The 27,325-nt window shown below is 39.7% G+C and overlaps 1 protein-coding gene across 1 annotated transcript; it reads right to left on the minus strand.

Annotated features, from left to right (window-relative positions):
* Positions 1–156: 156 nt before the first annotated feature.
* On the minus strand, positions 157–27,122 carry jak2a (Janus kinase 2a). Its single transcript, XM_070925228.1, has 24 exons — positions 27,053–27,122; positions 18,335–18,620; positions 13,308–13,431; positions 13,092–13,212; positions 11,945–12,090; positions 11,111–11,405; positions 10,794–10,913; positions 10,151–10,308; positions 9,918–10,029; positions 9,194–9,380; positions 8,129–8,253; positions 7,094–7,228; positions 6,916–7,003; positions 6,163–6,290; positions 5,807–5,945; positions 5,449–5,600; positions 4,818–4,968; positions 4,531–4,664; positions 3,764–3,953; positions 3,251–3,375; positions 2,860–3,032; positions 2,416–2,533; positions 2,061–2,174; positions 157–1,960 (listed from the first exon to the last, which is right to left on the minus strand). The coding sequence occupies exons 2-24, from the start codon at positions 18,594–18,596 to the stop codon at positions 1,853–1,855; spliced, it is 3,405 nt and encodes a 1,134-aa protein (XP_070781329.1). The 5' UTR covers positions 18,597–18,620; positions 27,053–27,122; the 3' UTR covers positions 157–1,852.
* Positions 27,123–27,325: the final 203 nt, after the last annotated feature.

Here is a 27,325-nt window from a genome sequence, read left to right on the forward strand (position 1 = left end):
CCACAATAGGTTGCTCTAAATGTAGAAATCATTTTACAGCATTATGTACAAACCTTCATCTTCACAAGAAAAAAAAAAAAATTTGAAAGACCTATAAGCTGTTTGACTGTGAAGCCACACTTAGATTAAAAAAGTACAATTTTCATGTCCATAGTATGACAGTATGTTTTGTTTAATAAAAGTATATACACACCTGGAAAATACTACATATCCATCTTTCAATATTTACATCTATGTACACACATAAATGAATGAAAAGGTAGTCGCATGTTGCCATCAGATGACAAACTGGCTTAATGTCATTCACATGGCCACAAAAGTGAAGAAAAAACCCCATCATATTTGGCCTTAGACACACATCACAATAATAGAGAGTACAAAATATGCAAAAACAAAACATAACCCGTAAGGCAACATTTTCCATCAGCGGCATCATAGCAACTGAAACCGACAATCTCTCATTCTCAACTCAAATCCCAAATACTGACCGACCTCCTTCAGTCATTAACATTTGGTACATAAAGTATACATTCCTTGGTGAGTACTGATACATTTGTGGCCGACAATGTAATGCACATCATATCGCATACACATGTTCAACATATATATATATATATATATAAACATCAACACAACCCCATGGCTTGTAACAACAAGCTACTGCAGAAAATAAAAGCCTCTTCCTTCAGATAGTATAGGCTTATAACATTTAAAACTTCATACTGTATTTATAAAATATACACAGGTTACTAATTACATAAGCAATATCATCATGTTCCAGAGTTTCCTTAAAAATAAAGAATAGAAAAGAATATTGTTTGAGTCCATGATATGACACTACTAGATACCCAGTTCACAGAGATTGATGAGCAGTTATTGCTTTCTTTTTAATGTATTTCATTATTTCCACATTGCATGAAACGATGTAAACAAATGTAACAGGCGCGTTGTGTTGAGGCTGACCTCTACTGTGTGGAAAGATGTGTAGTCACAGAAAACTCACTCAACACCACTCAAAACAGGACTCCTGTTGATTCATCAGCTCAGAAAAACGCAGAATCATCCTCGATGTGCAATGAAAATCTGTAAAACACGAATCGACGGTGAACGCAGGAATCTGACACTTGTAGAGATGTTCATAGTGGGTCCCCTTGTGACAGAAGTACAGCAGGTGCTTTACATTTATGGTCTGTCCTTTCATCAGTCTTAAAACTATCAAGCAGAAGTCTGTCACAGGGAGTCCTTCCTAAAGGTTCAGCCACACATGAGCAGTGCAGTGAGCTTGAGGTCTGACCAATCCTATGGCCTCTTTGGTTAAACAAAATAAGCTGCTGCTCATTTTGTAACAGTAAAAGTACAAAATCAAAGCACTGAGTATTAACAAAATGCTGCTTGTTGGTGATTTATACATTTTTTGTACTAATATTGACTTTATGGCTTAAACATAAGTAACAAAGTAGAGAAAATCTTGGAATGTATCTTTTCTCCAGTCCATGACTATCGTCGAAATCAATTTGTAAAACACATGTAGAAATAACAAAGAAAATCATTTATCCCTTACTGAAATGACCTTAAAGGCATCAGAAATAATCTTTGGTTTGGTGTCTGAGTCAGATGTAGTGTACTAATTAATCCGATCATTTGTATACAGTATAAAGAAGTGGATCTCACCATTCTTCATCATCATGTTAATCAGTCCGACAGACATGCAGAGCACCGAAATAAAAAACGAAAACAAGTATATTTCAGACTAGTGGCCGCATCACTGCAGTAAACCCAGACGTCACAAAGACATTCACTGTTCTGTTGAGATCTGTGACGACTAAACACCTAAAGGTCAAAGGTTCAGGGATCAATGCGGCACATCCGTCCTTGCTGTCTCCACGCTGTGAATTAATGTCTTGAAAGTAGGACGCAGTGTCGGCTCACTGCTCCAGCACTCTGTCATCATCTTGTGAATCTGAAGGAAGCGTCAGAACAAGAACATTAACACAGAAACAAACTAAAATGACATGACGTGGTGCTTTTTTCTGCAGTTTTTGGTGCATAGAGTTACTGACCTCCTTTGGACAATTATCAGGAGCAGGCAGCCTATATCCCTGTTTCAACAGGTCTATGAGGTGGTAGACGATCATCTGGCCCTGCTTTTCATTTCCCATCTTGTCCATAAACACCTAGAACACAAAAGTAGTTTGGCTTTAGTGAAAACAGCAGGGTGATGAAAAGTGTTTCCTGTTTTTGAGTGCTCAATCAACTGATTTCTTCAACAACACTACAAACGAATAACACTGGTGGTTAAGTTAGTCAGACAGTTGACAAAGAAATTAAGGGTCGAATAGGAAAGTGGTTACGTGACAGAAAAGTCAAATTGTCAAACTATAATATAAAAGTTCAAAAAAGAAAGAAGTGCAGTACCGCTGGAGGGCTGCAGTTCTTGTCACTGTAAGTGAAGAGTTCATAGAGGACAACACCGAAACTCCAAACATCTGATGCCACAGAGAACTTGCTCTCTGTCAGTGACTCTGGAGCATACCTGGAAAATACCACAACACATTATAACATACATATAAGCAGTGATGTATATAATAGATTACGGTCAACAATAGTCCTACATTATAAGCAGACGGAAGTCTGGACGTACAAAAACAAAATCATATTTTTCTCCCTGTGTTATCTTTAACACCTGTGTTTAAAGATCAGTCACAGAGGGTTACATTACTTACCACAGCTGTAGGACATGTAGTCAAAAACATTCTCAGAGTCAATTTTTTTTTTATCTTCATAAAAGTCAACCCACAAAAATATGAAAATATGAACATCTGGCTGACAAACACATGCAGCGTGCAACATCCTCCTCACCAAAAGATGGGGCTTTCCCCGGGCTCTCTCACAGTGTAGTACTCTTTGTCCTGCGGCAGCACCTTGGTCAGGCCAAAGTCACCGATTTTCACCCTCATCTCGCTCTCCACCAGAATGTTTCGAGTGGCTAGGTCTCTGTGGATGTATCGCTTAATGGCAAGGTAGTCCATACCCTGAAGTACGAATGTAATCACACAGAGAAAGACAGCTGGTTTACATGTGCACTCATGTTGTTACTAAATGGAATACACACATTCGGTAAGACATCTATTCAGCCACCCTGCCGAGCTCTGTAAAGCCCTGATTGACTTGAAAATGCTCAGTACACCAACATGTAAATATGTCAAGGCGGGGTTACACAAAGTCTGCTCCACCTACTGCGCTACATTACCTTGCAAATCTGTGATGCGTAGTGCAGCAGTTTCATGGAATCAAAATGGTCCTTGTGTTTGATGAGATAATCTCTCAAGCTGCCGTAGGGGAGATATTCCATGATCAGCCGGAGGTTCCTTCGTCCTGCAGAAACAAAGAAGTTAAGTGGGATTACTTAAGAGAGAAAATATGACGCGTGAGCGGAGGAGTGGAGGCCTCTGCGAAAATCTAGATTTATTTGTTTCATGGGCATGGTCATTGACGCCCTAGGCAACAAATGCGGGAACTGTAAAGACGTTATTATGTTTAACAAAATCAGCCGGGGTGGTAATATCAAATCAAGGAACAGTTGTGGGCCGAACAAGCTGGTCAAGAAGGTTTGCGCTGTCACTGGAGTGAAAAAGAACACTGAACCCCTCCTAGATCTCACTTAAGAATCCAGATCTTAGAAATGTCTGAAAGAAATAACATAATTTGTGTGACAGAAATTGCACATAATTGTACATATAGATGTCAGACAACATGCTCGTACCTGCACTATAGCAGACTCCTTTGTATTTGACAATGTTTTCATGCTGGAGGGATTTGAGGATCTCGATTTCCCGCTCAAAGTCCCTGAGGTGCTCGGCTGTGCTGTGCTGTAGTTTCTTCACGGCCACCACCTCCCCTGTGCTGTCCTGCAGGGGGTCGTACCTGCACATCTCCACGCTACCAAAGTTTCCCTGGAGAACAGATTTAAGAGGTATAGAAACAAGAGCTACAAGCTTTTTTTAATGTTGCAAAGTATCAGTTGGTGCATTTCCATTAACTGGGATGGAATCAGTGAGATGCTTAATCAGTTATTACAGGAAACAATACACATTATTTACAGAGAAATATGGAAAATAAGATTCCTTCAGAAATTGTTTTACTTTCATATCAGATTGTGCTGGCCATACTTCATGCTGTCCATGAAATATCATGAGAATATCTGGTATGACAGCGGAAACTGCTGATTAGTCATTTAGGTTAAATGTTTGCTACTGTTTATGATTTATCTGATATACCCATTTAGCACATAAACATAGAGCATGAACATTTGAGGAGGTTTTAACAGATTTTGCTATTTTATCCAGCTTTTCCAGTGAAATTCTTTTAATGCTTTAATAAATATTTGTTTTACAGAGGTAGCAAGAAGAAAGATCAAGCTACTAAGCTATTAAAAAGCATGCACGCCTGAAGACATTATCTAAATATTTTGAAGGAGATAAAAGAGAGTAAAACAAAACGAAAAGTCTTAATAAATTGTGTGTGTCTCACTTTGCCCAGCTGCTTGAGAAAGATGAGATGCCTCTCCTCAAACTGGGCGGGCTCCTGGCTCTCGGAGGCCCACGGGAAGCCAAAGCCTCTTGTCCTGTTGGGCACCATATCGCTCTCCACCAGCAGCTCATAGTCTGCAACACAACAAGGTAATGGCAAAGTCATTTCATACAAAGTCTTGATAAACACCTAGATGATGAGTGAGTGTGTGTAGGGCGTAGCATGTCTACATGATCAATAGATCTGTGTGGGAAGGTTGTACATCTGTTTTCATTTTCTCTGCCTACCTGGCGTGAAGAGGCTGTTGAGATCTCTGATAATTGCTCTGAAGGAGGGTCGGTGTGAAGGCTCATAGTCCATACAGCTGTTGATCAGATTGGCAAGCTCTGTCCATTTAGGAGCCGGCAGCTGGTGCCTGTCCTCGTAGAACAAGTTCTTCTGCAGAGGAAAAGGGCAAAAGTCAGAACCTGGGTTGGGAAACGGTAAAGGTAGTGGGCACAGATGATACAAAGACATTCTTAAAATAATCAATTCATTCTTCTCAATTTAAAAACAAATTGCATAAGTTAAAGGAACACTTTGACATTTTTAGGAAATACGGTTATTTGCTTTCTCTGCCCAGAGTCAGATGAGAAGATCGATACCACTCTCATGTCTGTAGAGTAAATATGAAGTGACAGCCAGTTAGCTTAGCCTAGCATAATGACTAGAAACAAGGGGAAACAGCTAGCCTGGCTCATCTGTAAAGAGCAAAAAGGACACTGGAACTATTTCCTGCTGGGAGCAGTGAGGCCAGGCAGCCAGCGGTAACTCTGTTTTTACACTTAATTCAACATTTCCCAAAATGTCGAACTATTCCTTTAATACAGATCATTCTCGGTAAGTCAGAACTCTCTATGCATCCTTTGTGTTTGTGACCTTGGAGCAGTCCAGGGTGCTGAGTGGTTTGTCTCCGCCACTGCAGATCTCCCAAAGGGTGGTCCCAAAGCCCCACTTGTCTGTGGCTAAACTCAGGTTTTGGGGGTTTTCGATGCACTCGGGGGGCACCCATGGGATACGCTCCACCAGAACTGATGGACGGACATGAGGGGACATAGAAGCACCAAGAGAAGGAGAGACATGAATGGAATAGAAGGTAGAGATGGACAGCGAGGATGGAGAAAAAGAAAGCAAACAGAGACAATCAACACCGAAGCAACATGGCATCTCCCACATGGCATCACACAGGTGCAAGGTCTTCTCACATCAGGACAGTACATGCCGCCATGTATCTCACCTTCTTTGGGCAGCACAGTGATGCTGATACCCGGGTCACTGAGTTTGATGAAGGGCAGGCTGCCCGTCATCCGATCCTCCTCTCTGATCAAAAGAACATTCTTGGCACAAACATTTCCATGAATGAGGTTCTTATCCTCCTGTGTGCAGATATGGCAGGGACAACATAAATTACCTTGGTGTAAGCAAATCACTAAAATGTGATCCAGTACAAAAGAAAAGTAAGTCCTGCTTAAACGCTTGGCTTTATTTACATATTAGTTGAAGGTATTTCTCTTTCAGTATGTGTAAATGTGTCTGCCCTACACAAACTACACAACCTGTATGGGGCAGACTGCATTATGTTGGCAGGCTTACCAGGTAGTGCATAGCCCAGGAGAGCTGCTTGGCCACTTCTAGCTTCCAGGTGATGTTAACAGAGCTCTTATTCTTTTTCAGGTAGGTGTCCAGTGAACCAAATTTACCGTACTCCTGCACCATCATGTCTGACAGGGAGATTATTGTATTAGTCACTATTGTTCATACAAAACATCTTCTAAACAAGACTCTTTCTATTAAAACTCCCATTTAACCACTTAGTGGTTTACTGTAGCTGTGGTTTCTTCAATGGCACGTTGACAGCAGCTATGACTTAGACAGAACACTTTCAACACCCATGAATTTATTCTAATATTTAGACACCTGAAGAAGAAGAAAGAATTGAACACCCTGCTTTTACACCTTGTTTTTCTTTCCTGTCTGCACTTTTTCCTGTCTCACTCAGTAATGGCTGAAAGGTAAAGGTTTCCAGACACACTGCTTTGACGTGTATGGGCAGTTTCAGGTAGAGTAAAGATCAAGACTGCAGTGGCCAATTAGTGACTTGTTGATCCCGAGGGTTTAATCCAGTCAGAGTGGAAGGGTCGAAGCACAGCACAGAGCAGGTCAGTGGGTCAGAAACCTTTTTCTTCTCTGTTTGACTGACTCTTTGCCTTTCTTTGTATTCTATGAAACATTCTGTTTTGCCTTGGCCTCAATATCCCTCTCATCTACACATAAGATCATATGCCACAGGTGGGAATATCCACAATCTCTCTCCCAGTAGTGTGCGTTCGTGTGTTGTAGACTTACTCTCGTCACCACAAACACACACGCCATAGTTGAGGAATAAGTGCTTGTGGGAGAGCTGGCTCATCATACTGGCTGCTTCAAAGAATGACTATGGAGGGAGGAAATGAGAGAAGAAAATTAAAGCACATACACACTCACTCAGTAAACAAGCCAACCTCTGAATAGTAAACAAACTAACCTCTGAATAGTTGCGGTGAGTCTTGTCCAGGATCTTGATAACAACGTCTATCTGGTGTATCTCTCCGTAGTCTCCCAGCTCCTTCCTCACACCGCAGAAGATCTTGGTGAACGTTCCTTGGCCCAGACTCTCATTCTAAAACACAAGCATTTTATTGTTAAGTTGAAAACCTTCTTTAGAAAAGAGGTGGAGAGCATTTTCTCAACTTTCTCTGAGTCTAAGCTTCCGAATATTCGTTTGGAAAAGAATTTGTCTTTTTCTTGTCTTTTTTTTTTTTAACATATTATTTATTATGTGCTTCAGAACACCAAGTAGTAAGAAAGAAAGTAGAATGAATCCGCTAATTAATGCCAAAAAGATGAGAATGGCTTTGACTGTTTAAGATTCAACAAAACAGATTAAAGGTCAGGATTAAATAAATGCACAAAGCTGAACAGGAAGATAAAAAAACACTTGTTGAACGATGAGTGAGAAGACAATATTGCAATACAGAAAACCCCCTGAACTCTCTGATTAGTGCAACAGCTTCTGTGGTTTTCCTGTGACAGACCTGTTATACAAAACTTCTAGTGCTAGAAAATATGTTGAGACGGAAATGGACTGTCACCAAGGCAAGAGTGTGACTGACTATCCACGGGGACTGCTATTGACACTGAGCTACAGTAGGTGGATCAATTGAGGCAGTCTTTTTGTTCACTGGAGCAACCTCACTGACCCCACAGGAGACTCTGAAACTCATGTTGACGAGTCGCTTTGTCTACAAAAGGCCTGCATCAGTGTATTCTGGCTTTACATTCAGTGTTATTTCACAATTATTTCACTCACTTAGGTACAGTTCACCATTGTAAATCTATAGCGTCTCTGTTCAGGGCAAAACAATCACATACAAGAAGCCTTTTCAATACTGTTGTAAGCTAATCCTTTACACTAATACAACCTACTAAGACTGAAGAAATGGCCTCGCTATGAATGTTTATATGCCGATTTCAGGTGAGAGGAGAAGCTAAAGTGAGAAGTCAAAGTGGATTATCTTACAATGATGAGGTCCTCTTTTCGGATCTTGTGGAAGACCATCTGACTGATGTTGTGTTTGTGGAGCGAGGGAGACAGCAGAACCTCTGCCCCTTGATTGTTTCTGCACACCAGCAGGTTGGATTTATCTGAAGGACAAGGTAAAGGGGGGCAGGGATTAGGATCCATCAAACTTGATTGTTATTGGTTTTCAATGTGTGACCCTGTTAAATCGCAAATTTAAGTAAATATGCAACAGCTACCAATTCTAAAATTAAATTAATTTAGAGTTCTTGATCATGAATGAACACAAACATACAGTATGTGGTTTGTTTGTTTGTTTTGGCTCCCGTGTGCTGAATGAATTTAGTGCTGTGTCCCAGAGTTTGAAGCTACCAATTATAGCTGTGTGTAAATAAATCCAGCCTGTCAGTAAATAAGCTGAAGGTCAATGGTTACTTTAAATTCAACAGGAATTCAAAAATGTTCCTGACTCAAAAACAAGGCATCTGATAAAAACAGAAGCTTTAAAATGGGTAATGAGCTGCAGAAGGGATTTAAGAGACTTGGAGAAAGAACTGAATGAACGGTAACAAAATAACAAGATAACAGTGTCAAAGACCCTGTAGGGAATTCTCTGGGCTAATCGGTTGCCTTGATACAGGATGTTGCCTTTAATCACTTTCTTATATTGTCTAATCATTGCTTTCAAAATGTTAAAGATTAAACTTTAACTGCCAGCCAAATGATTTATGATCCACTAAAAATCAAGGCCAATTTTGGGGTCTGCAGCTTGCATAATCCCCTTTTTAACAAAATTCAAAGTTTTACAATTGATCCAGGTTAAAATATGAGTTCATCCATATATCATGGAAATGTTGCTGTTGCCTATTCTTGCAACCTTCTGGAAAATTCTTCTTACTGTTTTATATTTAAAAGGAATAACAAAGGTCTGACAAAGTGGAAAGATGTCAACTGTGCTAGAGAATATTTTAAGTGTGTAGAATGTCTACATTTTACTGTATATGAGTTAATATGTGTGTGTTTATACATGTTCTTATCAGTGTATGTGTATATGCGAACACTGACCTTTGAGGGTGGGTGGGCAGCACCTGGTCAGCTGGAATGTATATCCATCAGTGCGGAGTGCCTCCTTTTGGTAGCATTGCAGAAGTTCCCTGAGTGAGCCGAAGCTCCTCTTCGCACCACTCAGAATGTACTCTCCTGCTTCTGTCTTCACTATCTGACAGTGCTTATAGTCCACCATAGTTTCATACTGAAAATCAAAAGAAAAATTATTACAGTTAAGTTGTGCTGAATGTGAAGATATTGAGTCAGTGTCAGTCAGAACACATAAGAGAATCAAACCTCATGGCTCCCTCCAGTGGTTGAAAATGTGAGTAATATCTGAGAGGTTCTGGTGTGCACACCTTTGTGACTACATGAGTTTTAGGAAACCAGTGAACAAACACAGTTTACTTTCAGAAACAGACGCTCAGTTAAATGTAGTGATGCAGCTGTGATTACTTTGACTTTGATCATCTTCCTACTTACTTCAACAGCAACTGTCATACCAAAGCGCCACATTGTATTTACATTATAGTCTAAAGGCCATGATTGTTGTGGCATATTGTATCAGCCAATGGAAGACAATAATCTGGTGGTCTTCTGTGATGCATGTGGTCATCAGCTGCAGAAGCGAGTTAGTAATGTCTATCAATTAAAAACTATTGAATGAACCTGTCTATATATAAAGTCACATGTGAGAAACACAGTACTTCACATTGCTGATGACCCAAAATAAACAGCTTACCCCCACCACAAAGGACATGAAGTATTTGTCGTAGTCCCTGGGGCTGCAGCGAAGGAGGTACAGGCCTTGGTGGTTACCAGAGCGACGTAGTTTGCCAATTGTAAAATCCATCCTGTGATCAAAAAGACAGAATGTGTGTGTGTGTGTGTGTGTGTGCGTGTGAGAGAATGGTTCTGTGGTTGTGGGTGCACGGGTTCATGTGTGACGTGCTATATCTGTGCACATGTACTCACGACACAGGGCCATGGCAGTAGCTCTGAATGCACTCCAGAAGTCTTGGCGGAGCCACCTCTTTACACAGATAATGATGGGCATCTGCAACCAGTCTGTAATACCCATCAACTAATGACACGAATGACAGAGCCTCTGAGAGCGAATGAAACTCCAGTTCCTTCGTGGTCAGACAGAGACACAGAGTAAAGAGAGGGGCTGCAGAAGAGTGCCATTCAGTGCCTATTTTTAACTTTAATCAATGTAAACAATAAGTCTTCACTCCATATATTTCAGCATTTTAGTGCAATAAATGAGTACACTTTAGACTTAATTAAAGAAATTTGTTAAATTGTTTACATCTGTTTATGTCGTGTAACTAATTTGACGGTCATGAAATTTTCTTTCAAACAAGTGAAGAACAAGATGTTGCTGTCTCTTAAATCCGGCTGCTGTAACAAGCCACTGACAACAAGTATGTTCTCATTTATTTACAATCCTGATTTCAGCCAAGCAGATTAGAGGTTTAATGCCTCAAAGGGGCAATTTGGTTTACAGACAGTAGTGGACATCAGATTAGGTTGGAATAAAGCAAAGTAAACAAAAAATTAATTTTAGAGTGATAGTGCAGCAGAGCTTGAAGAAGAGTTTAAGTGTGTAGTATACCAGGATCTGGTTGTCCTGTTGGGTGAGGGTAACTATGCGACTCTCCACAGAGCCTTCCTTATTGGCCTGTTTGATGGTGATGTCAATCACCGCTGGGAAGTCACAGTATGTCTGTAGCTCCTGGAGACACACAAAATAGTGGTTTGCATTTGTATTTGATGAAGAAGAATGTACACACATGCACCCCTGTTGTTATTGGCAAATTCTTTTAACCAACTCCTAGAGCTCCATCTATTGGTATAAAACACCCACTGTGGCAGACTGATAATGTACAAATGCATTACCATGGCAACATGAACCCATTGGCTGGTCCTCACCTCTTCTGCTCCCTCCTTCTCCTTCCCTTTTGACCACTGGATGCCCTTGTTGCCCATGACGACGATGGTAACCTCGCGTGCAGAGAGGTCGGTGACTTGAAAGTGCTCAGAGTAGAGGGAAGGCAGCAGCATCTCCAGGCTCATCAGGTATTTGAGCTTGAGGTTACACACCGTGGCCTTGCATTCACTGAACTGCTGGATGAATCTCCTGAAGCGACAGCGGATCCTCTTCCGAGTCAAGATGTTATATTCCTGGATGCGGCTTCGCATGCATATCGGCAGGAAGGACTTGTAGCTAAAAGTGGGGAGGAGATCAGGGAGGGTGGTTGGGTAAAGAATGAGTTGAGAATAACAGAAAGAGGAGGGAACGAAGAATAAAAAACAGGAAGGACAAACGGAGAAGGGTGGGACAAGTGAAAGAGGAAACAAGGTTAAAAGAGCAAACGCTATGTATGTATGTTTGTGCCAGTTCAGCCAGTGTACATGCTGTGTGCACCTTAGGAGAATAATCATCACAAAAGGGAATGTAAAACAAAAACAAATAATATTAATGATGAATTGGTTACAAAAGAGAAATCATAGGAGAATTAACATTTAAAGTATGGACACAGTGCACCTTTTGAACTGAAACAATATCTCACACACACACAGAGAATTCATTCGGCTGCATGAACACACATAATGAAACTATCTTGATGCTCACTGTGTGCCGAGGAGCTCTGAAATGGTTATTCACGAGCTGTACCACTGTACCACTAGCATAACGCATTCCACATTATTCAGGTAAAAGAGTGTGCAGCATGTGCATGAGTTTAATCTGTGAGTGCATCCTACCTGGTGTCATTGCAGATGTCCACAGGTGACTGACCAGTCTCTTTGGCGAGCCTCATCATGTCCAGCACTGCCATGCCCAGACACTCCTCCTGGGCCTCATGGCTCACTGGAATATGAACCCAGCCATTCAGAAAGTCGCTACGCCACTGGAGGAGGGAAAAAAAAACAAGAAAGAAAGTCAAATCGAATGGATGATATCAGATCCGTGAAGGAAAGAAGGAGAAGAATAAAGTGAAAGAAAGGGTTGGATGGGAGAGGAGGAGGGTAACGGATATCAAGATGTCTTAGAGCACAATTGCATGTCTGAACATGGCTCTGAATGTACAGTATGAGAATAAACAAGAAAATGAACAGTAATCAGATTGTAAGCTCTTTATGGCACATGAAGATGTATGTTACAATAAAAAGGTGCATTTTAAAACGGGAAACTCCTTTTCTTCAATATTTCACAAACAAACTCATGACTGGTTAAGTTGTGGGGACTGTACGTAAGTCAAGCTCTACAACAGAAGGCGTCTGTAGGGGGTAAACATTCAGCCTGTCTGTTGAACACACAGCTCATGGTGTCAATGTGACAATGGAGATAAAAACAAAGCTGAACACAACTGCATGTGTCAAGTTCACACCAGCATGTGGGAAAGAAAGAAAAAAGAAGAAACAATTTAAAAATGCACACGCGCACACACACATGCGTACACACAAACACAGCGTGAAAAGAACCCTCACATACCCTGGTTCCACATTTGTGCTTCTTTAACACCCTTACTCCCCCACATCCTGGTTTCTCAACTTAAAATATTGGCTGACATGACAGACAGACAGACTGGCAGTCAGTCAGACAGAGAGGGAAACAAGCATATTTTATCTCCCTCCACCCAACATTTCTGCTTATCATATTAAAAAAAACAAAACAGGAAAGAGCGAGTGGGATGGAGGTGAAGCAGAGGGCATTAGTCATGAGTCCTCTGGTTTACATCCGGTTTAAAGAAAACACTATAAATCATCCAGACTAAAAATGCACTCTCATTTTTAAAAACACAAGTACAAAGAAATAAAATAAATGTAAAATGCCAACATACAAAGTACCCAATACAGAAGAAAACAACAGACTTAATGTTGATATGAGATGTATGTCATCATGACTAACCTGAAAAAACTGGTATGCCATGACACAATCATCCATCACAGGGCTCTCCATCCCCTTGGACATGCCATAGCGATGGGCATACAATGAACTGCTGTAGTTATACGAGCCTGGAAAATAGTATCTTGGGCAGAAAAGGAGACCAGAGAAGATCAAATAAGAAAAAGAATCCCAGTGTAAAACAACACACGAATAGAAAAACACACTTAAAATATCTACCTGATTCTGAAGTGCAGGCTTTCACTGGCTGGTTGGTGCAGTTTAAACATGTGATTAGGAGGGAACCATACCCGGTCACTTTCTCTCATCAGGCCGAACAAACTGCAGTACACTGGAGCAATCCCTGGAAAGAGAAAGAAAACATGTCAGACCCTCTAAAAGTCACTAAAATTCAATGTCCTGCTATTGCTTGTACAATAGACACACAGTCATTTCTGATAATCAAGTCTGAAATGAAGAACATTTTTAGAGCTTTAACATTTAATATTTAGACAAAAACAAAGTCATGCATGTACTGTATGTTTTACACACACACGCAACTGTGCTTTGACAATGACACATAATGACTACTCAAATTTGCCGACTGATTACAATAAATTATTCATTTTAGAAATCAAGACAGGTAAATTGAATGTTATTGCTGAAAATTAACACCAGCTAGTTATTTTAATAGATTTTTTACAACCATTGCTGCTAGTTTGGTTGCTAAATTACCTTGTGGATCATCATCATCTATGATTTGTGAATTCTTTTTCCAAAGACAAAAATGTTGTTCCTGATGTATTTAAGATAAGTCCTGTTTCAGTGGAAAGGGTAAGAACGTGTCTATCTGCATTACCCACGAACAAAGGCTTGGATCTTATTCCAGACAGATTTCTGAGGGATAGTGCCAATGAAATTTCTAGTGTAATTTCTCATATTACTATTACTAGTATTTATCTAGAAGTGTGAACTGAAAAGGGCTAGGGTTGTTTGCCTTCCTTAACAGTAAATCAGATGTTGGGACTTACAGGCCAGTATCAATTGTAATAAACATGTCTAAGACTCGTGTTTGAGCGGGTTGAGGAGTACTTAGTCTGCGGTCTCAGAGCAGCATACTCTACAGAAACCTGTCTTATTCATCCATTTGACTTAACTTTGATGAGAAAACTCAAGTTCCTGTTTCACAGAACAAGGCTTCTAGACTTTTCTGTAAGTAAGAAACTTCTCGTGTCATCACTGATACAGTGTCATTTCGATTATGCTCTCTCTGATTTGTACAGTGGTTTGACAGCTAAACTTAGGAACAAACTGCAGGTAATGCGAAATAATATTATTTGGTATTTACTAAATGCATCCCCTCGAACTTGTGTAGGTAGTGATGAATTCAGAAGGGTAGGACTGCTGCCAGTACAGCTCAGAGTAGAACGACAGAAGCTGCATCACAATATTATCAATGGGTATGCTCCTAAATAGCCTACTTGTGTTCTCAGATAACAATAGTCCATACTCATATATTATGACATTTGCAATGATATTGTTACTTTAGCTGTTCTTGTGTTTCACGTGGGAGTTATATCTTTCTTAAACTGTGGTGATGTGCTTCTCCATTGATTTTTAGAAAATAGGAGGCGAAGACACACACTACTGTCTACATCAGTGAAGCTGAGGTGGAGCAGGTGAACAGTTTCATGTTCCTGGGAATCAGCATCACAAAGAACCTGTCACAGTGATCTCACATCTCCATCCTCATCAACATTTACAGAGGAACAATAGAAAGCATACTGACTGGAAACATAACAAACTGGCATTGAATGTGCATGATGAGGCTAACATTATTAATATGGATGACTTTCACCACATCATCTGACGAGAATAGCTTGCTTTGGAGAAATTCAGTATCAGTCCCACATGCCTGTGTTTTTGTTTCTGACCGTTCCCACAACTCCTCATTCCATCTTAAAAACAGCAGCACCAGCAGTAGAAAGATGTTTTATCAGTCAGGCCCAGTGGGTCATTGCCCGACAGAAAATGTCATCACACGGCAGGAAGCACTCACAAGAGTGAAGCAATAGTTTGAGGATGTTTAAGAGGAAGTGTGCTCAACCACAAAAGGGGAAGTGAAGTCGAAGTAGTAAGCTTATAAGCAAGTCCTACTGTGTATTTTTTCATATATGAATTAACAAAGTAAGCAATGAACTGCAGAGTAAATCATTGTATTTTCACACCTTCGGAGCTGAGATTCATTGCATTATTTGTTGTACAACTTAACAATATACCTCATACCATCTTATTCAGAGGTTGGACAAAATAACACCTAACATTTAACAGTTTGTCTATCTTTGCCTTCTAAAGAGCTGATTTTTTCTTACTGTGCTGAAAACGTAGAAAGGTCCAATCATATCAGGTCTGTCAGCTAGGGAGGTTAATATGTTTGACTTCATCCTGGTGGCGATGTGACATCCCGACCTGTCCTCTTGCATTAGCAAATCTGACTTTGATGGTTCTTCTGCCCTTGCACTGCCAACTTATACTATATCCTAATATGAAATCATGTAAAAACTTAAGTGTAAATGTTAACCAGATAGACAGGGTGCATAGAAAGCCCTCACAATTGTTGTTTAAATCTAAGTTTTTATTGGACTTTATTAGTTGTAACCCACAGGAGACAATCCACAAATGTGCACCATGATCCACAAATATCTCACTATCCACAAAAATGTATTTTTGTATTTGTGATGTGTAAATTCATATCCACAAAAATGGATCCAATGATGGACCCGATCCTCAGTCACAACCGTTGATAAAGATGCTCTGCTTTGAGTTTCACCTCCTCATTGAAGCCAGGCTGCTGTCCTTCTCCTTGTTATCTCCTGTTGTATGGATGCATGTGCTAGGTAGACTTCTTTTAGCCTTCTTCCAGAACTATTCTGGAGGTCCATCTGCTTATGTGTCGCCACCTGCGGGTGTAGCTGGTTACTGCACCTCACATTTGTGGATTTTTTCTACAGATCTGCTGCGGTACGACAAAATTCTGCAAATGTGTAAAACCCATTTCACGTGTACAAATGGATCCACAAATGTGTAAATAGGACTTTTCATGTATTTGTTGTGGTGAAACTATTTACATTTGTAAAACCTATAACATTTTTATGTGGAATTAAATACATGTTTACAGAGTAAGTTATGTGTATTTGCAAATCGCTCTGTGTATTTGTGGATATGACTTTACACAACACAAATACAAAAATATGTTGTGGATAGTGAGATATTTGTGGATCATGGTACACATTTGTGGGTTGTCTCCTGTGGGTTACAACTAATAAAGTCCAATAAAAACTTCCATATGTTTGACAGGAGAAACCATGAGAGGGAGAATGGATGACAGACGAAGGGAAAGTAGAAGCAAAGTTAAAAAAAAAAAACAGAAAAACAAGAGAACAAAAGAAGTTGAAAATTAAAAAAGAAAAGCAAGGGGATATAGAAAAAGCGGAAGATAAAAAGGAGAGAGAGGTTGTTTCTTATCGGCTCAACGGGGAATGGAGCAAGAGTGTGTGGCAGAGAGAGATAGAGCTAAGGCGGGGAGGAAAACAGACACAACAGTCGACAACTTCCTGATTTGAATTTGCTAGAAAGAGAAGGCGAAAAGCCAGGCTGTCCACCAGATGGTAGTTCTGTTTCCACATAATAAACACTGGATCGTCTCTGATAGCTGAAACGCCTATCTCACTTTATTTCCCAGAAAAATCTTGTAAGTAAATAAAGTTGAATGAATTTGACCTTAGAGAGAAGAAAGTGCACACACAAACAGAATTCTTCCAGCGTGACAAGTTAGAGTGGGTTAGAGGTCCATAATCAATGACTTCAAACATATTTACAGTATATCAGAATGACCTCATTTTCAGAGGGCACCAGGGGAAAGGCGCCTTCTTGAGGATTTGCATCTTCACAGGGATGAATGCTAATTACACCTAACATTAGAACTGAAGAAGCCATGAAAATAAAACTGTTACACTTCAGTCAACCAGTCCATTTGATTATTTACTTTCTTATTACCTGGATGACTGAGATCAATCTAAGCCAAGTGGATAATGGCTCAGAGCTTTAAACTGCACTGCCATTACATGGCTACTGGATGTTGGCTCAAAGAATCTTCCAACTCTATCGAAGTGACCAAAAGCTTTTCTATAGATAAACGGATGGGGAAAAAACAGCATGAAATGTCCTAATAAGGTGTTGGGCCACAACAAGCTGCCGACAGCTTCAACGCTCCTTGGCACAGATTCTCAGAGACTCTGAACTCTACTGGAGGCATGAACATTCTTCCAAAAGATATTGCCTCATTTGGTGTTGAGAGGGATGTACATATTCAAGCTTTTCCCATGTGTGTTTTGGTAGTGGGAAGTTTGCTTGATTGACAGATATTTCAGCCTACCACAGTTGGTGACTGCTTGTCCTAACTCAGTTTTGGCTAAAGGTACGGTCACATTACACTTCCGTCTTACGAATATTCGCTCTGTTTTCTATTCACGAATTCAAGCATGCGTTTCCCCGTTTTGGCACAATCTCCAGCCTGCTCCGGCAGATTCGAAAATCCAAGCTCACCTTAGTTCAACTTTGACCGAGCAGATGCGTGTTATTATTCTTGCTTGTTTCTTCACAATTTTTAGTACATTATCACAATGCTAGACCACAATCTGTAGCATCGCTCTCACACACTGTTTATAGTTTGTGATTGCACTGATCATCAGAAATGTGACATCATGTCCTTTAATAATGTCACTGCATGTTCCAAGTGCCTTGGAACATGTGTTTCATTTCCAGTGTCGAAATATTTGAGTTAGAGAGTCAGAGTGAGTGAGTGAGTCATTTAGAGTTAGAGTGGTTTCTCAGCAAGGTGTCCAACACAAACAAAATCAGAACTTCACAATCTTGCAGAAACAACCAGATATGTGGCGATGAAAACAACAACCTGTGAACTATTCACAGTTTTGAACATGACACTAAGAGTTTATAAATTGTTCAAATCCTACATGGTCCCTATTAAACAGTACAATACAATAAATGTTTTCACTACTATATCTTTATTGTCGTTCTTTTTCCCCCTTTTTGATTCCTAACATATTTAATGCATGTTTCGTTTTTTAGCAAGCCCATATTAAACTGATATTAGAAAATTGCTCAACAAATAAACTTCATATGAATAAACTAAACCATATTTTGTGTGTGTGGGCAGACATCAGCACTGAAATTCTCTTGTGACTCACCACATGCTTTCGCTGCACTGATGCACAGTTCCTCTGCTACGTACTCTCCAGGTGGAAACGTGAGCACACTTTCTGAACAGTTGGCCCCACCCCCTCCTCCATCCTTCCCCAGGCAGTAAAGGTGGACGGTGAGGCAGGTGGCATCTGTGTCCTGCTTGGGGTCGAGTCCAGTGGCTGGGTCGAGGTCAGGGAGGAGGCCATTGTGATGTGCTGTGGGACCGGAGGTGGTTGGGTCCATGTCTGTCAGCAGAATACAGGCCATGTGCTGCTTAAAACAAACATCCACCTGTCAGGGGACAAAGGAATAAGACACAAGTAAGAATGAGAGTGAGTAGAAAAGCTCAGCATATACTGTAAATCTGGGACATCATTTTACCAGTCAGTCAATCAATCCAACAATTGCCGAGACATTTCACTCAAAACCACAAATGTCAACCTCATGGTAGCACTAGAGGAAAGGTTAGGGGATTACTATCTTCTGTCAGTAGGCTTCATCTTCTGGGCACCATGACTGTCCGTACAAAATTTCATGATGGTGGGCCGACATTGCCATCCATGGAGCCACTAGCCGCTAGCATGTCTAAAATTATTATCTACTTATTATTTATTTGAAACAGTGGCTTTAAATGATTTTCTTTATTGAATGTTACTGAATATGAGAAAACAATTATTAATCACTTCATCAGCAAGTTAAGCCACTATCAGTCACAAAAAGTAAGAATTGTATCCTTTATCTTTGTCTCATCTATGATAGATTTCTTCCTGTATGACAAATAAAAAAACGCATTATTTGATTCAGAGGGTCTGAAAACAAAAATGGTCTTTGCTTTTTGTTTGAGATAGCAGAAAGATTTTTAAGTAGCTGAAATATCTTGATGTGTCACACTTGCTAGGTTTACTCTAACTAATGATCAGAATAAGATGTAAACACCTCAGTCATAGTAAAATGGCTAATTTCATTCCCTTCAAAAGGGCTGGGTTAAACCTTTCATAATCAAATTAAAGGACAAAATGATGTCTCTTGATCATAATATCTTCATCTATCATTTTGGGAGTATGTGTCTTCTTGTGTATGCTCTCAATACTGAAATAAAAGTTCCTCAAATTAATGAATTAATTTTAAATATCATCACAAGGCAAGCCCTCAAATGCACCCAATGAAAGAGGATCAAGAGTAAAGCTTGGATAGCACAGCACATTTATTCACTCTAATCTGCACTTAACCCTAAAATACTGTTAGCTCCATCTATCAAAGTGTCACAACTGCATAACACTGGTACATTTTAGGAGACCACAGCCATTTGGAGCAGTGGCTGATTCAGATGCCAGAGATGCTATTGTGTCCCTCTCTATAACCATTTACTATTAGCTGATACGAGATGAGCATTACTTTTCATCATTTACATTTATGGTTGTTTATCAGAACACATTACTTAAGACTGTAGGGCAGTAGGCTTACTATACAGACTACCCTGGACAGCTCTCAGCAGTTCCAGTCTCCACACTATGTACGTGGAAAATGCACTTAATAATTTTTGCACATGGAACCACATTTGGTACTTTCTCTATTCTAAGTTCTAATATTTTAATAATGAAATGAAAATGTATTTTGTGTTTAAGCAGACTGATGTCTTTAATGTACATTGCCACTGAGACTGAAATATCTCAACAATAATGTATTGCCATGAAATTTGGTACAGATAACCATGGTGGCCTGAGGATCCTGCTGACTTTGATGATCCCCTGTCAGAACTCCTCTGGTATGTGGTTCGGCACTTATAGTCTGCTTTTCATTACAGGCTTTCTGACGAGGCATTAAAGTGGTAGAAGCAGATGATACACAACATCATTTCCAATATTCCAATACATGTTGACAGTCTGACGTGTCATTTTTCCAATCTGAAACAAGCTGTGTGCGTTAGGGCTGAGATGGCTTATAGACATATACGGTTTTTAACGTGTTATGTCTATTTTTTGAGGGGGATATTGAGTAATCATACATAATTTGTACATTTCATAACTTCCTTGCATTCTTTCTGATACACCCTGTACAGTGGTGGCAGTTCACAAAGTGTATGGTTATTAAAGCTACACCCTAGACTAAAATGATGACCTACCATGGTAACACACCCCAAACAGTGAAAAGCTCAAAGCATCCCACACTTCACACAGATCTCTTGTGTAGCACAGCCAAACAAGAGTGGTATTATCAGCTGATAAGAGTCAAAAACCATAAAGAGGAAGTGCAACAGTGTGACCACAAACATAACGTAAACAAACTGCACGAACATTACTTGGAGATAAATAACAATGTAAACAATATACTGTAGACAATACTAAACCAAATGCTCCATAAAAACAACAACAGCAGTAGCTTGATCAATTAGAGCTCCATTTGGAGTATGGATAGAATTGGGAATTGGGAACATCAATGATGCGCTCTTGTGAAATGTACACATTTTGTCTTTTTGGACAACAAGCTTTAAATTGTAACCTGGAGAGGGCCTGGTTTGTGTTGGGGCCTATTGCAAACAAGATGGTATCATCAGCATAAAAATGGGCATTACATTAAAGTTGGAAAATAAATATTATTCATGTGCAGAGTAAATAGCAGTGGGCCTAATATTGACCCTTGAGGGACACCATATAAAAAGCATCACATTAATGGTTATCTCCCACACTGGCTGGTAACTGTATCTGATAATAACACTGGAATGCCTTGGTTACATGTTCAGTTGTTGTCATGTTCTCATTGTTTGTTGCTGATGGGAGATGTACACTCTGACTGACCCTCAACCAGTCAAATAAAAGTAAAACAAGGAATCTGCATCAAATAGGTTTCTGATTGGCTGTCGGCAGCCACCCAGCTCCATAACATATAATACTGCTCTAATTTGATGGTGGCTAAACAACCTACTTGTAGACTATTATCCATTTCTAAAATATTGTAGCAAAAAAGTAAAAGTAAAATAAAAAATTATTAAAAATTATTAAGAATTATTATTTAGTATTATTTTGGTTTACAAGCCTTCAGCAAGTGAGGCAGAACATTAGTTGGTGACCTTTAATATATGACAGAGGAAGGTCAGCACAGGAAAACACTGCTCTCTAACTTTTTGTCAGTGTGTTTCACACACCCAAAACGTTTATCATGTAGCAGACAGGCAGAGAGTTAGACCAGTTCCTTGCTGTGTCTTATCTGGGCCTTGGTGCTAGTTGAGGTCAGAGCTATCAGCTCGGACACATTTTGCCCTTAATGGGTGCTCTGCTCCAATGCTGGCTGCTGATGCCACCTTTTTAAATCAGCCTCTGGACTTTTTGCACTTACCAACCAACTGCTGGGCTTCCTTTAAAGTTTGGATCAAGTTCCATGTTGGGCAAATATAATTGTTAACAACCATCCCTTTCATTTAGGAAAAACGGGAATCTACAATTACTTGCTATATTGTACAGTACCATGTCTGCCCGCCAGCTGGTAGAAGCCAAGGATATAACTTTCCCAACAAGAAAACAGAGCTCGCTGACAGACTTTGTCTTGCAAATGAGTGTTTGGATCCCTTTTCCCCCCATTTTAGTTGTCAATGAAATGCTGTTTTCTAATAGGCCAATAGCCTTTACACTAACAAGCCTAAAATAATCTTTCTATTCCCCAGTGACATAACTGAGCATAAGTCAGAATTGCATGAAATCAGATTTTAGCTAAATGGCTGTAAAGCACTGCCAAAGAAAAATTCCCCCCACACCACAGTGAGGGGCTACAGGGTGGTCTACACACTGTCTGTCTACTCAGTGTTTCTGCTCTGTGCTGTAGCAAATTATAAGGATGTACAAACAATAAATGACAGCGAGCAAAACCACATTGCGATTTAGCTTCCGATGCCCTTAGTCGGTCCACAAAAGTATGGCCAAATCAACAATGGACCAACTTCAAATGAACAATGAACGATACTAAAAGAATAAACTACCAATAAACTACTCCCGCTGAAACCTCTGGAAAGAACTTGAGACAACACAGATGCGCTCCCCCGCACAACCTTGAGTAAACAAATCCAGATTTCCCATACATACATAAAGGAAGATTAGATGGGGTATTTTATGAAGAGTCTTAATATTATCTTATTAAATCTTATTCATTTTGACATCTGGCTTTAACATCAAGAAATACTGCTTTCCTGCTACTGCTATCCATGTCTTACTGCAAACAAAATGTAATTAGTATGGACAAAGTGGCAACAATATGGAAGTTATAACAACATTCTCACAATACTAAGCAAGTCAAGTGATGGAAAATTAATTGGTGACAAGTTTTAGTTATTGTTTCAATTATAAAGTAAAAATGCCTAAAAAGTCTCTAGTTGCAGCTTCTCAAATAAAGAAAACTTGTGTTTTTTCATCTATGATAGTAAACTGAATACCTCTGGGTTATAAACTGTTGGTCAGATAAAACAAGCTGTGCATGTTAAAGGAAACTGTGATTGTCATTTTTCAGTATTTTCTGATATTTAATAGATCAAACGATTAATCCAGAAAATAATATGAGAGATGGGGGACACAGTGCATCCCACAACTGTCGCTTAGGTGCTTCACCGGTCACAGCTTTATGACAGAGTGGCAGAGTGACAGAAGATTCAATGGTCTGATGAAACCGGCATTAAGCCATGATACTAAACAGTATGTTTGGTGTTAGCCAAACCCGACACATCAGCAGAAACACATCCTTGTGCCACAGGACTTGAGCAGTTTTGCAAAGAGGAATGTTGTGTTGTGTCAAGATGTGCAGAGCTGACTCTGACAAATCCACATAGAGGTTGACTAACAAGTCCAGTGAATACTCAGTTTGTCAAGGCTGTTATGTGTCGCAACCACTTTGGCTTTGTCCCCTTTGGCTCCACACAGGCCTACAACATCAACAGGTCTCGGCCCAGGCTCTCTAGAAAACAAGGGGAAAACCGCTCAAGAAACACTAAGGATTCAGAGCAACACAAATGTGCAGCCAGGAACGATGAGGCAGGTGATTAATTCACAGCTCACACAAGTACTCTCACTAATAAATGAAACTGTCTCACTATCACTACAACATCCTACTTTTTCTGGTGAAGAGAAAGACATAGCACTCTGCTATGTGCCAAGCAGGATATGTTTGTTTGTGGCACCTTCAATCATACAATAGTAGTATATGATACTCCTGAGTGATTGATGATGGACTGAATGGAGGACTCAGTCATAGCCTGGGGAGGTTTTCATGTTATTCATCTTGATCTTAAATCTAGTACTAAAACTTGTGTTTAAACGCAATGATGATTTTAGTATGTCATACCAAGTCATGTTTTGACAAGTAACCTAACCACACACCCATCTATGGAAGAAAAGAGTGTTAGAAGGTTAGTAGTAAAATCCACTTTTGTTTTTTGGCAAGATACCTATGATGTCCTTTTCAAAAGCCTCCCTTGATATCTATTCTGACATAAAAAAAGAGGAAATCAATTGAAAAGAGGACAATGGTAGGCCGGAAAAGTTTAACAAAACCATTGGTTTGACTGGGATGCAATTTTTAGTCACTGAGCAAACAATACAATAAGCGAGTTGTGTCTAAAGTTCATATTGTCCTACTTGCCATGTGTTGATGCAACACTGTTTTAGTGTGTTTATACTTTAAAACTTAGCCAGGTAGTGATTTGAAATCAACACAATACTTTTGTAAATTACACTTTCTTTTGGTGTTACTTCCTACTGCAGAAGGGTAGCCATGTATGACTTACTACTGCACATGGTTCTGTTTACGTCTTACAGTTCTCTTACAGTCAGAGCACATGCCATATGCTTTCTTTTCCCACATGCAAAAAAGGAAAGTGAGTAAAAGGCATTACATGTAGCTTTGCCATAAAGGGACCCACAGTTTAAGTGACCATCTGTCGCTGAAGGTTACACACACTTAAATAGACCCTCAAGCAGCACTTAACAATGAATACATTATGTCCTGTTATCCAAGCTGACATCCTGAGGGTTCACTGGAGGAATGAAAAAAACAATTTGAGGCTGTGTGATCACGAATAGCTGCAGGCAAACAATTTAGCATTGTACCGAGCGCTATCACACCACTCTGTCATCCCTTAACGTATAAAAAAAATAAATCAAAAATCACATTGCGTCATCAACAAAATGCACAGAAAAGTGAGACGGGGAACACACAAGCGCTTCATTTCCCTGCTGCACAGTATGTGTGTGCTTGTCTGAATGTTTGTGTGTTTTCACAGTGCTGGCTCTTGCTATGTTAAAAGGACAGAGGCACTGTGTTTAAAAGCTATACAAAAGAAAACAGTATCATGAAGTTTAATCTGGAGGGACATGGCCATCTTTGGAAGTATTTACAAATTAGACACTGTGTTAAGGGGAAAGTTCACTTCAGTCAAGAAAAAAACCCAATAGAGCATTAAAATGGTATGAGTTATGTCCTTGGGTCAATAACAATGGATGTAAGAACCTTAGGATGATATGGGAAAAAGACCTGGGCTGTACACTTGATGAAGAAACATGGGAGAGGATTCTTTCCAACAATGGGGAATACATCAGAGAAATGTATTCAATATAAAACAGGTATTGTTGCACCCCAACGAGACTCAGTAATATGGGTCTCATTAAAGACAGAATGCGGTACTTATATGGACACGTTATGGGAAAGTCCCATGGTTTTCCCTACTACTACCCAGGTCACCAAGGCTGTGTCTCCTTCGGGACAAAACTACAGTGCCACAGTTAAGTAAATATGCATATATAGTATTAACAACTGGCTTAATAACCTGTGCTCGGCTGATTCTAAGATGTTGAAAAGAGCCTCAAACTCCTACTATGAAAATGTGGTCGGAACAAATGATGGAATTAGTTGCGTGTGAAAAGATGCTGGGAAGACTGAACCGGAAAAATGTCAAGAATCTGATACAGTACATTTGTAATTATTGCCATGTATTAATGTCCACCACGTTATTGTAACCAAATAATTGCCTTTCCTGTATCAATGTCTGCTAGGTTACCTGCCCCCCCCCCCCCTTTTTTCTTTTTCTTTCTTTTTTGTTGCTGGATATTTGTGATATAAAACTCAATAAAACTTCAAATTACAAAAAGAAAACAGCACAATGGAAAAGATTTCTGTAAGGGATGCTCTTCTAAAATACCTTCAACTGGTTCAAAAACCCCAAATGACTGCAAAAGTATTGCACAAGGTCAACACTGTAAACAGTAAGTTACTAATTGTGAATTGTGTTGGCAAGGATTTTCAGTCAGACATCATAGTCAGTCAGTTAGGTATGATTCAAAAAATAAATGAATCAAGGCTCCGGGAAACGCAGAGCAATTTTGCATTTCATTTTACCCTAAACCACACCACGGTGTGGGATGTTTTCATTCTCTTGAGTTCAGACCAATAGCTGCAAGTCTCTCTACTAACTCCTCAGATTGTACAACATTATTTTGTCAAAAACGTGACATGGAAAAACAAGCAACTGTAGCTATTTGTTCCATTTTAAACTAGCCAACTCTTTTTTTCTCCATTACAGCAGCTGACAGTGCAGTTCTTTGTGTGTGACCTGAATAAAACTTGCAGAATGTTACACATGATCCTTGAGGTAAGAATAGTGTACTTTCCCCATAACTGTCTACTTGTCTGTCACTGATTACGTTGTTCCAGTAAAGACCTAAACAAACATGCTAAATTGTCTGTAAGTGCTTTGACAAGTAGCTTACTGAATCAGAACTGCCTACATACAATTAAAACATCAAACATTTACACAACAGTACGCTATTTACAGCATGTCTAACCCTAAATAGATATACTACTAAGTATTACCTTGTTGTGATAAAAGTTGAGTTAATACAGTATCTACTCCCTCAGCCCAGCAGTGCCCTTAACATCTTAGACAGTCAATTTAAGAAACCATATTAGTATTGTTGGTTGGGGATGACTAAAAAATTGCAAGCAACCCTACTTCCCTTCTCAAAGACAGAAAACAGAGCCAACATTGTGAAGCTTGAACTGTAAAATGACTTGATTTCTCTTAAGAGAATTAACAAACCTGGCTTGTCAAATGGCACATAAGCATATCAATATAAATCATGTGGCAGCACCATCAACAACCTAAATATACACTCAGATACCAGTTTAGGTGGTACCTGAAAAAGACTGCAGTGTTAGAAACAGTGTTGCCCTGATTGTTTATGTTACGTATCCATATTAAAGAAAGAAATATTGGCCAACACTGTGTTTTTTTAAACTCTCAAACACCAGCCTCAAAAATCCAATATCAACATGGCTCTATTCAAAACCTCTTCAACAAAAGTCTGTCATTAATGAAGGTAGGATCTGTTACATTAGCTTCAGATAGGTCTAACTAATAACCTAGCAACTGGGTATAAATATAAACCTATAGTTAGTGAAATATCACAACTGTCAATGGAGCAGATTAATATAATATTTCACATCTTAGTGACAGGATCAATTTCCGTCTTTTGCTGAACACTTACACATTTATTTTTCTGTCAACTACAAGAAAAGTAAGTGACGTATGGCATATACAGACCAAACTAAACTTTTTTGGAGTTTGCTTGTGCACTTTTAGCAGGTCTATCACAGATCACAGACCAGCTGATCTAAAGTTAGCGTTAATTCTACTTGCTAAGCTAACTACAACTGTAAGTAAAAGGAACTCATGACACAATTAAACTTACTCTGCCTGTGGTCTTCTGGTGTGCTGTGGCTGCTTGAGGTTCCCAAAACCAGCACAGGTCTGTCGGTCTGTCTTCGTAAGTTAGTCCAACAGAGTCGACCTGGGTACGCGGCGTTAGCTAGCTAAGCCACAGACCTAACGGCTGTTAACAAAAGTACCGTTGCTTCATAATTTGCCCCGTCAAGTGCCATTCCGTCGTCTTCACATATTTTCCTAAACTGTTTTCATTTGACGCTTCGCACCGACCACTTGTTAACTCTCACCGACCTCATTA

This window comes from Enoplosus armatus, chromosome 18, assembly GCF_043641665.1.
Source record: "Enoplosus armatus isolate fEnoArm2 chromosome 18, fEnoArm2.hap1, whole genome shotgun sequence".
Classification (NCBI taxonomy): domain Eukaryota; kingdom Metazoa; phylum Chordata; class Actinopteri; order Centrarchiformes; family Enoplosidae; genus Enoplosus; species Enoplosus armatus.

Excerpts from the sequence above, each read along its gene's own strand:
- jak2a (XM_070925228.1), bottom strand. The coding sequence starts at position 18,596 with ATGGCCTGTATTCTGCTGACAGACATGGACCCAACCACCTCCGGTCCC. Across the intron at positions 4,969-5,448 it reads GCACCCTGGACTGCTCCAAG|AAGAACTTGTTCTACGAGGA; the intron begins GTCACAAACACA and ends TTTCCTCTGCAG. Across the intron at positions 2,534-2,859 it reads GGGGAAAGCCCCATCTTTTG|GTATGCTCCAGAGTCACTGA; the intron begins GTGAGGAGGATG and ends GGTATTTTCCAG.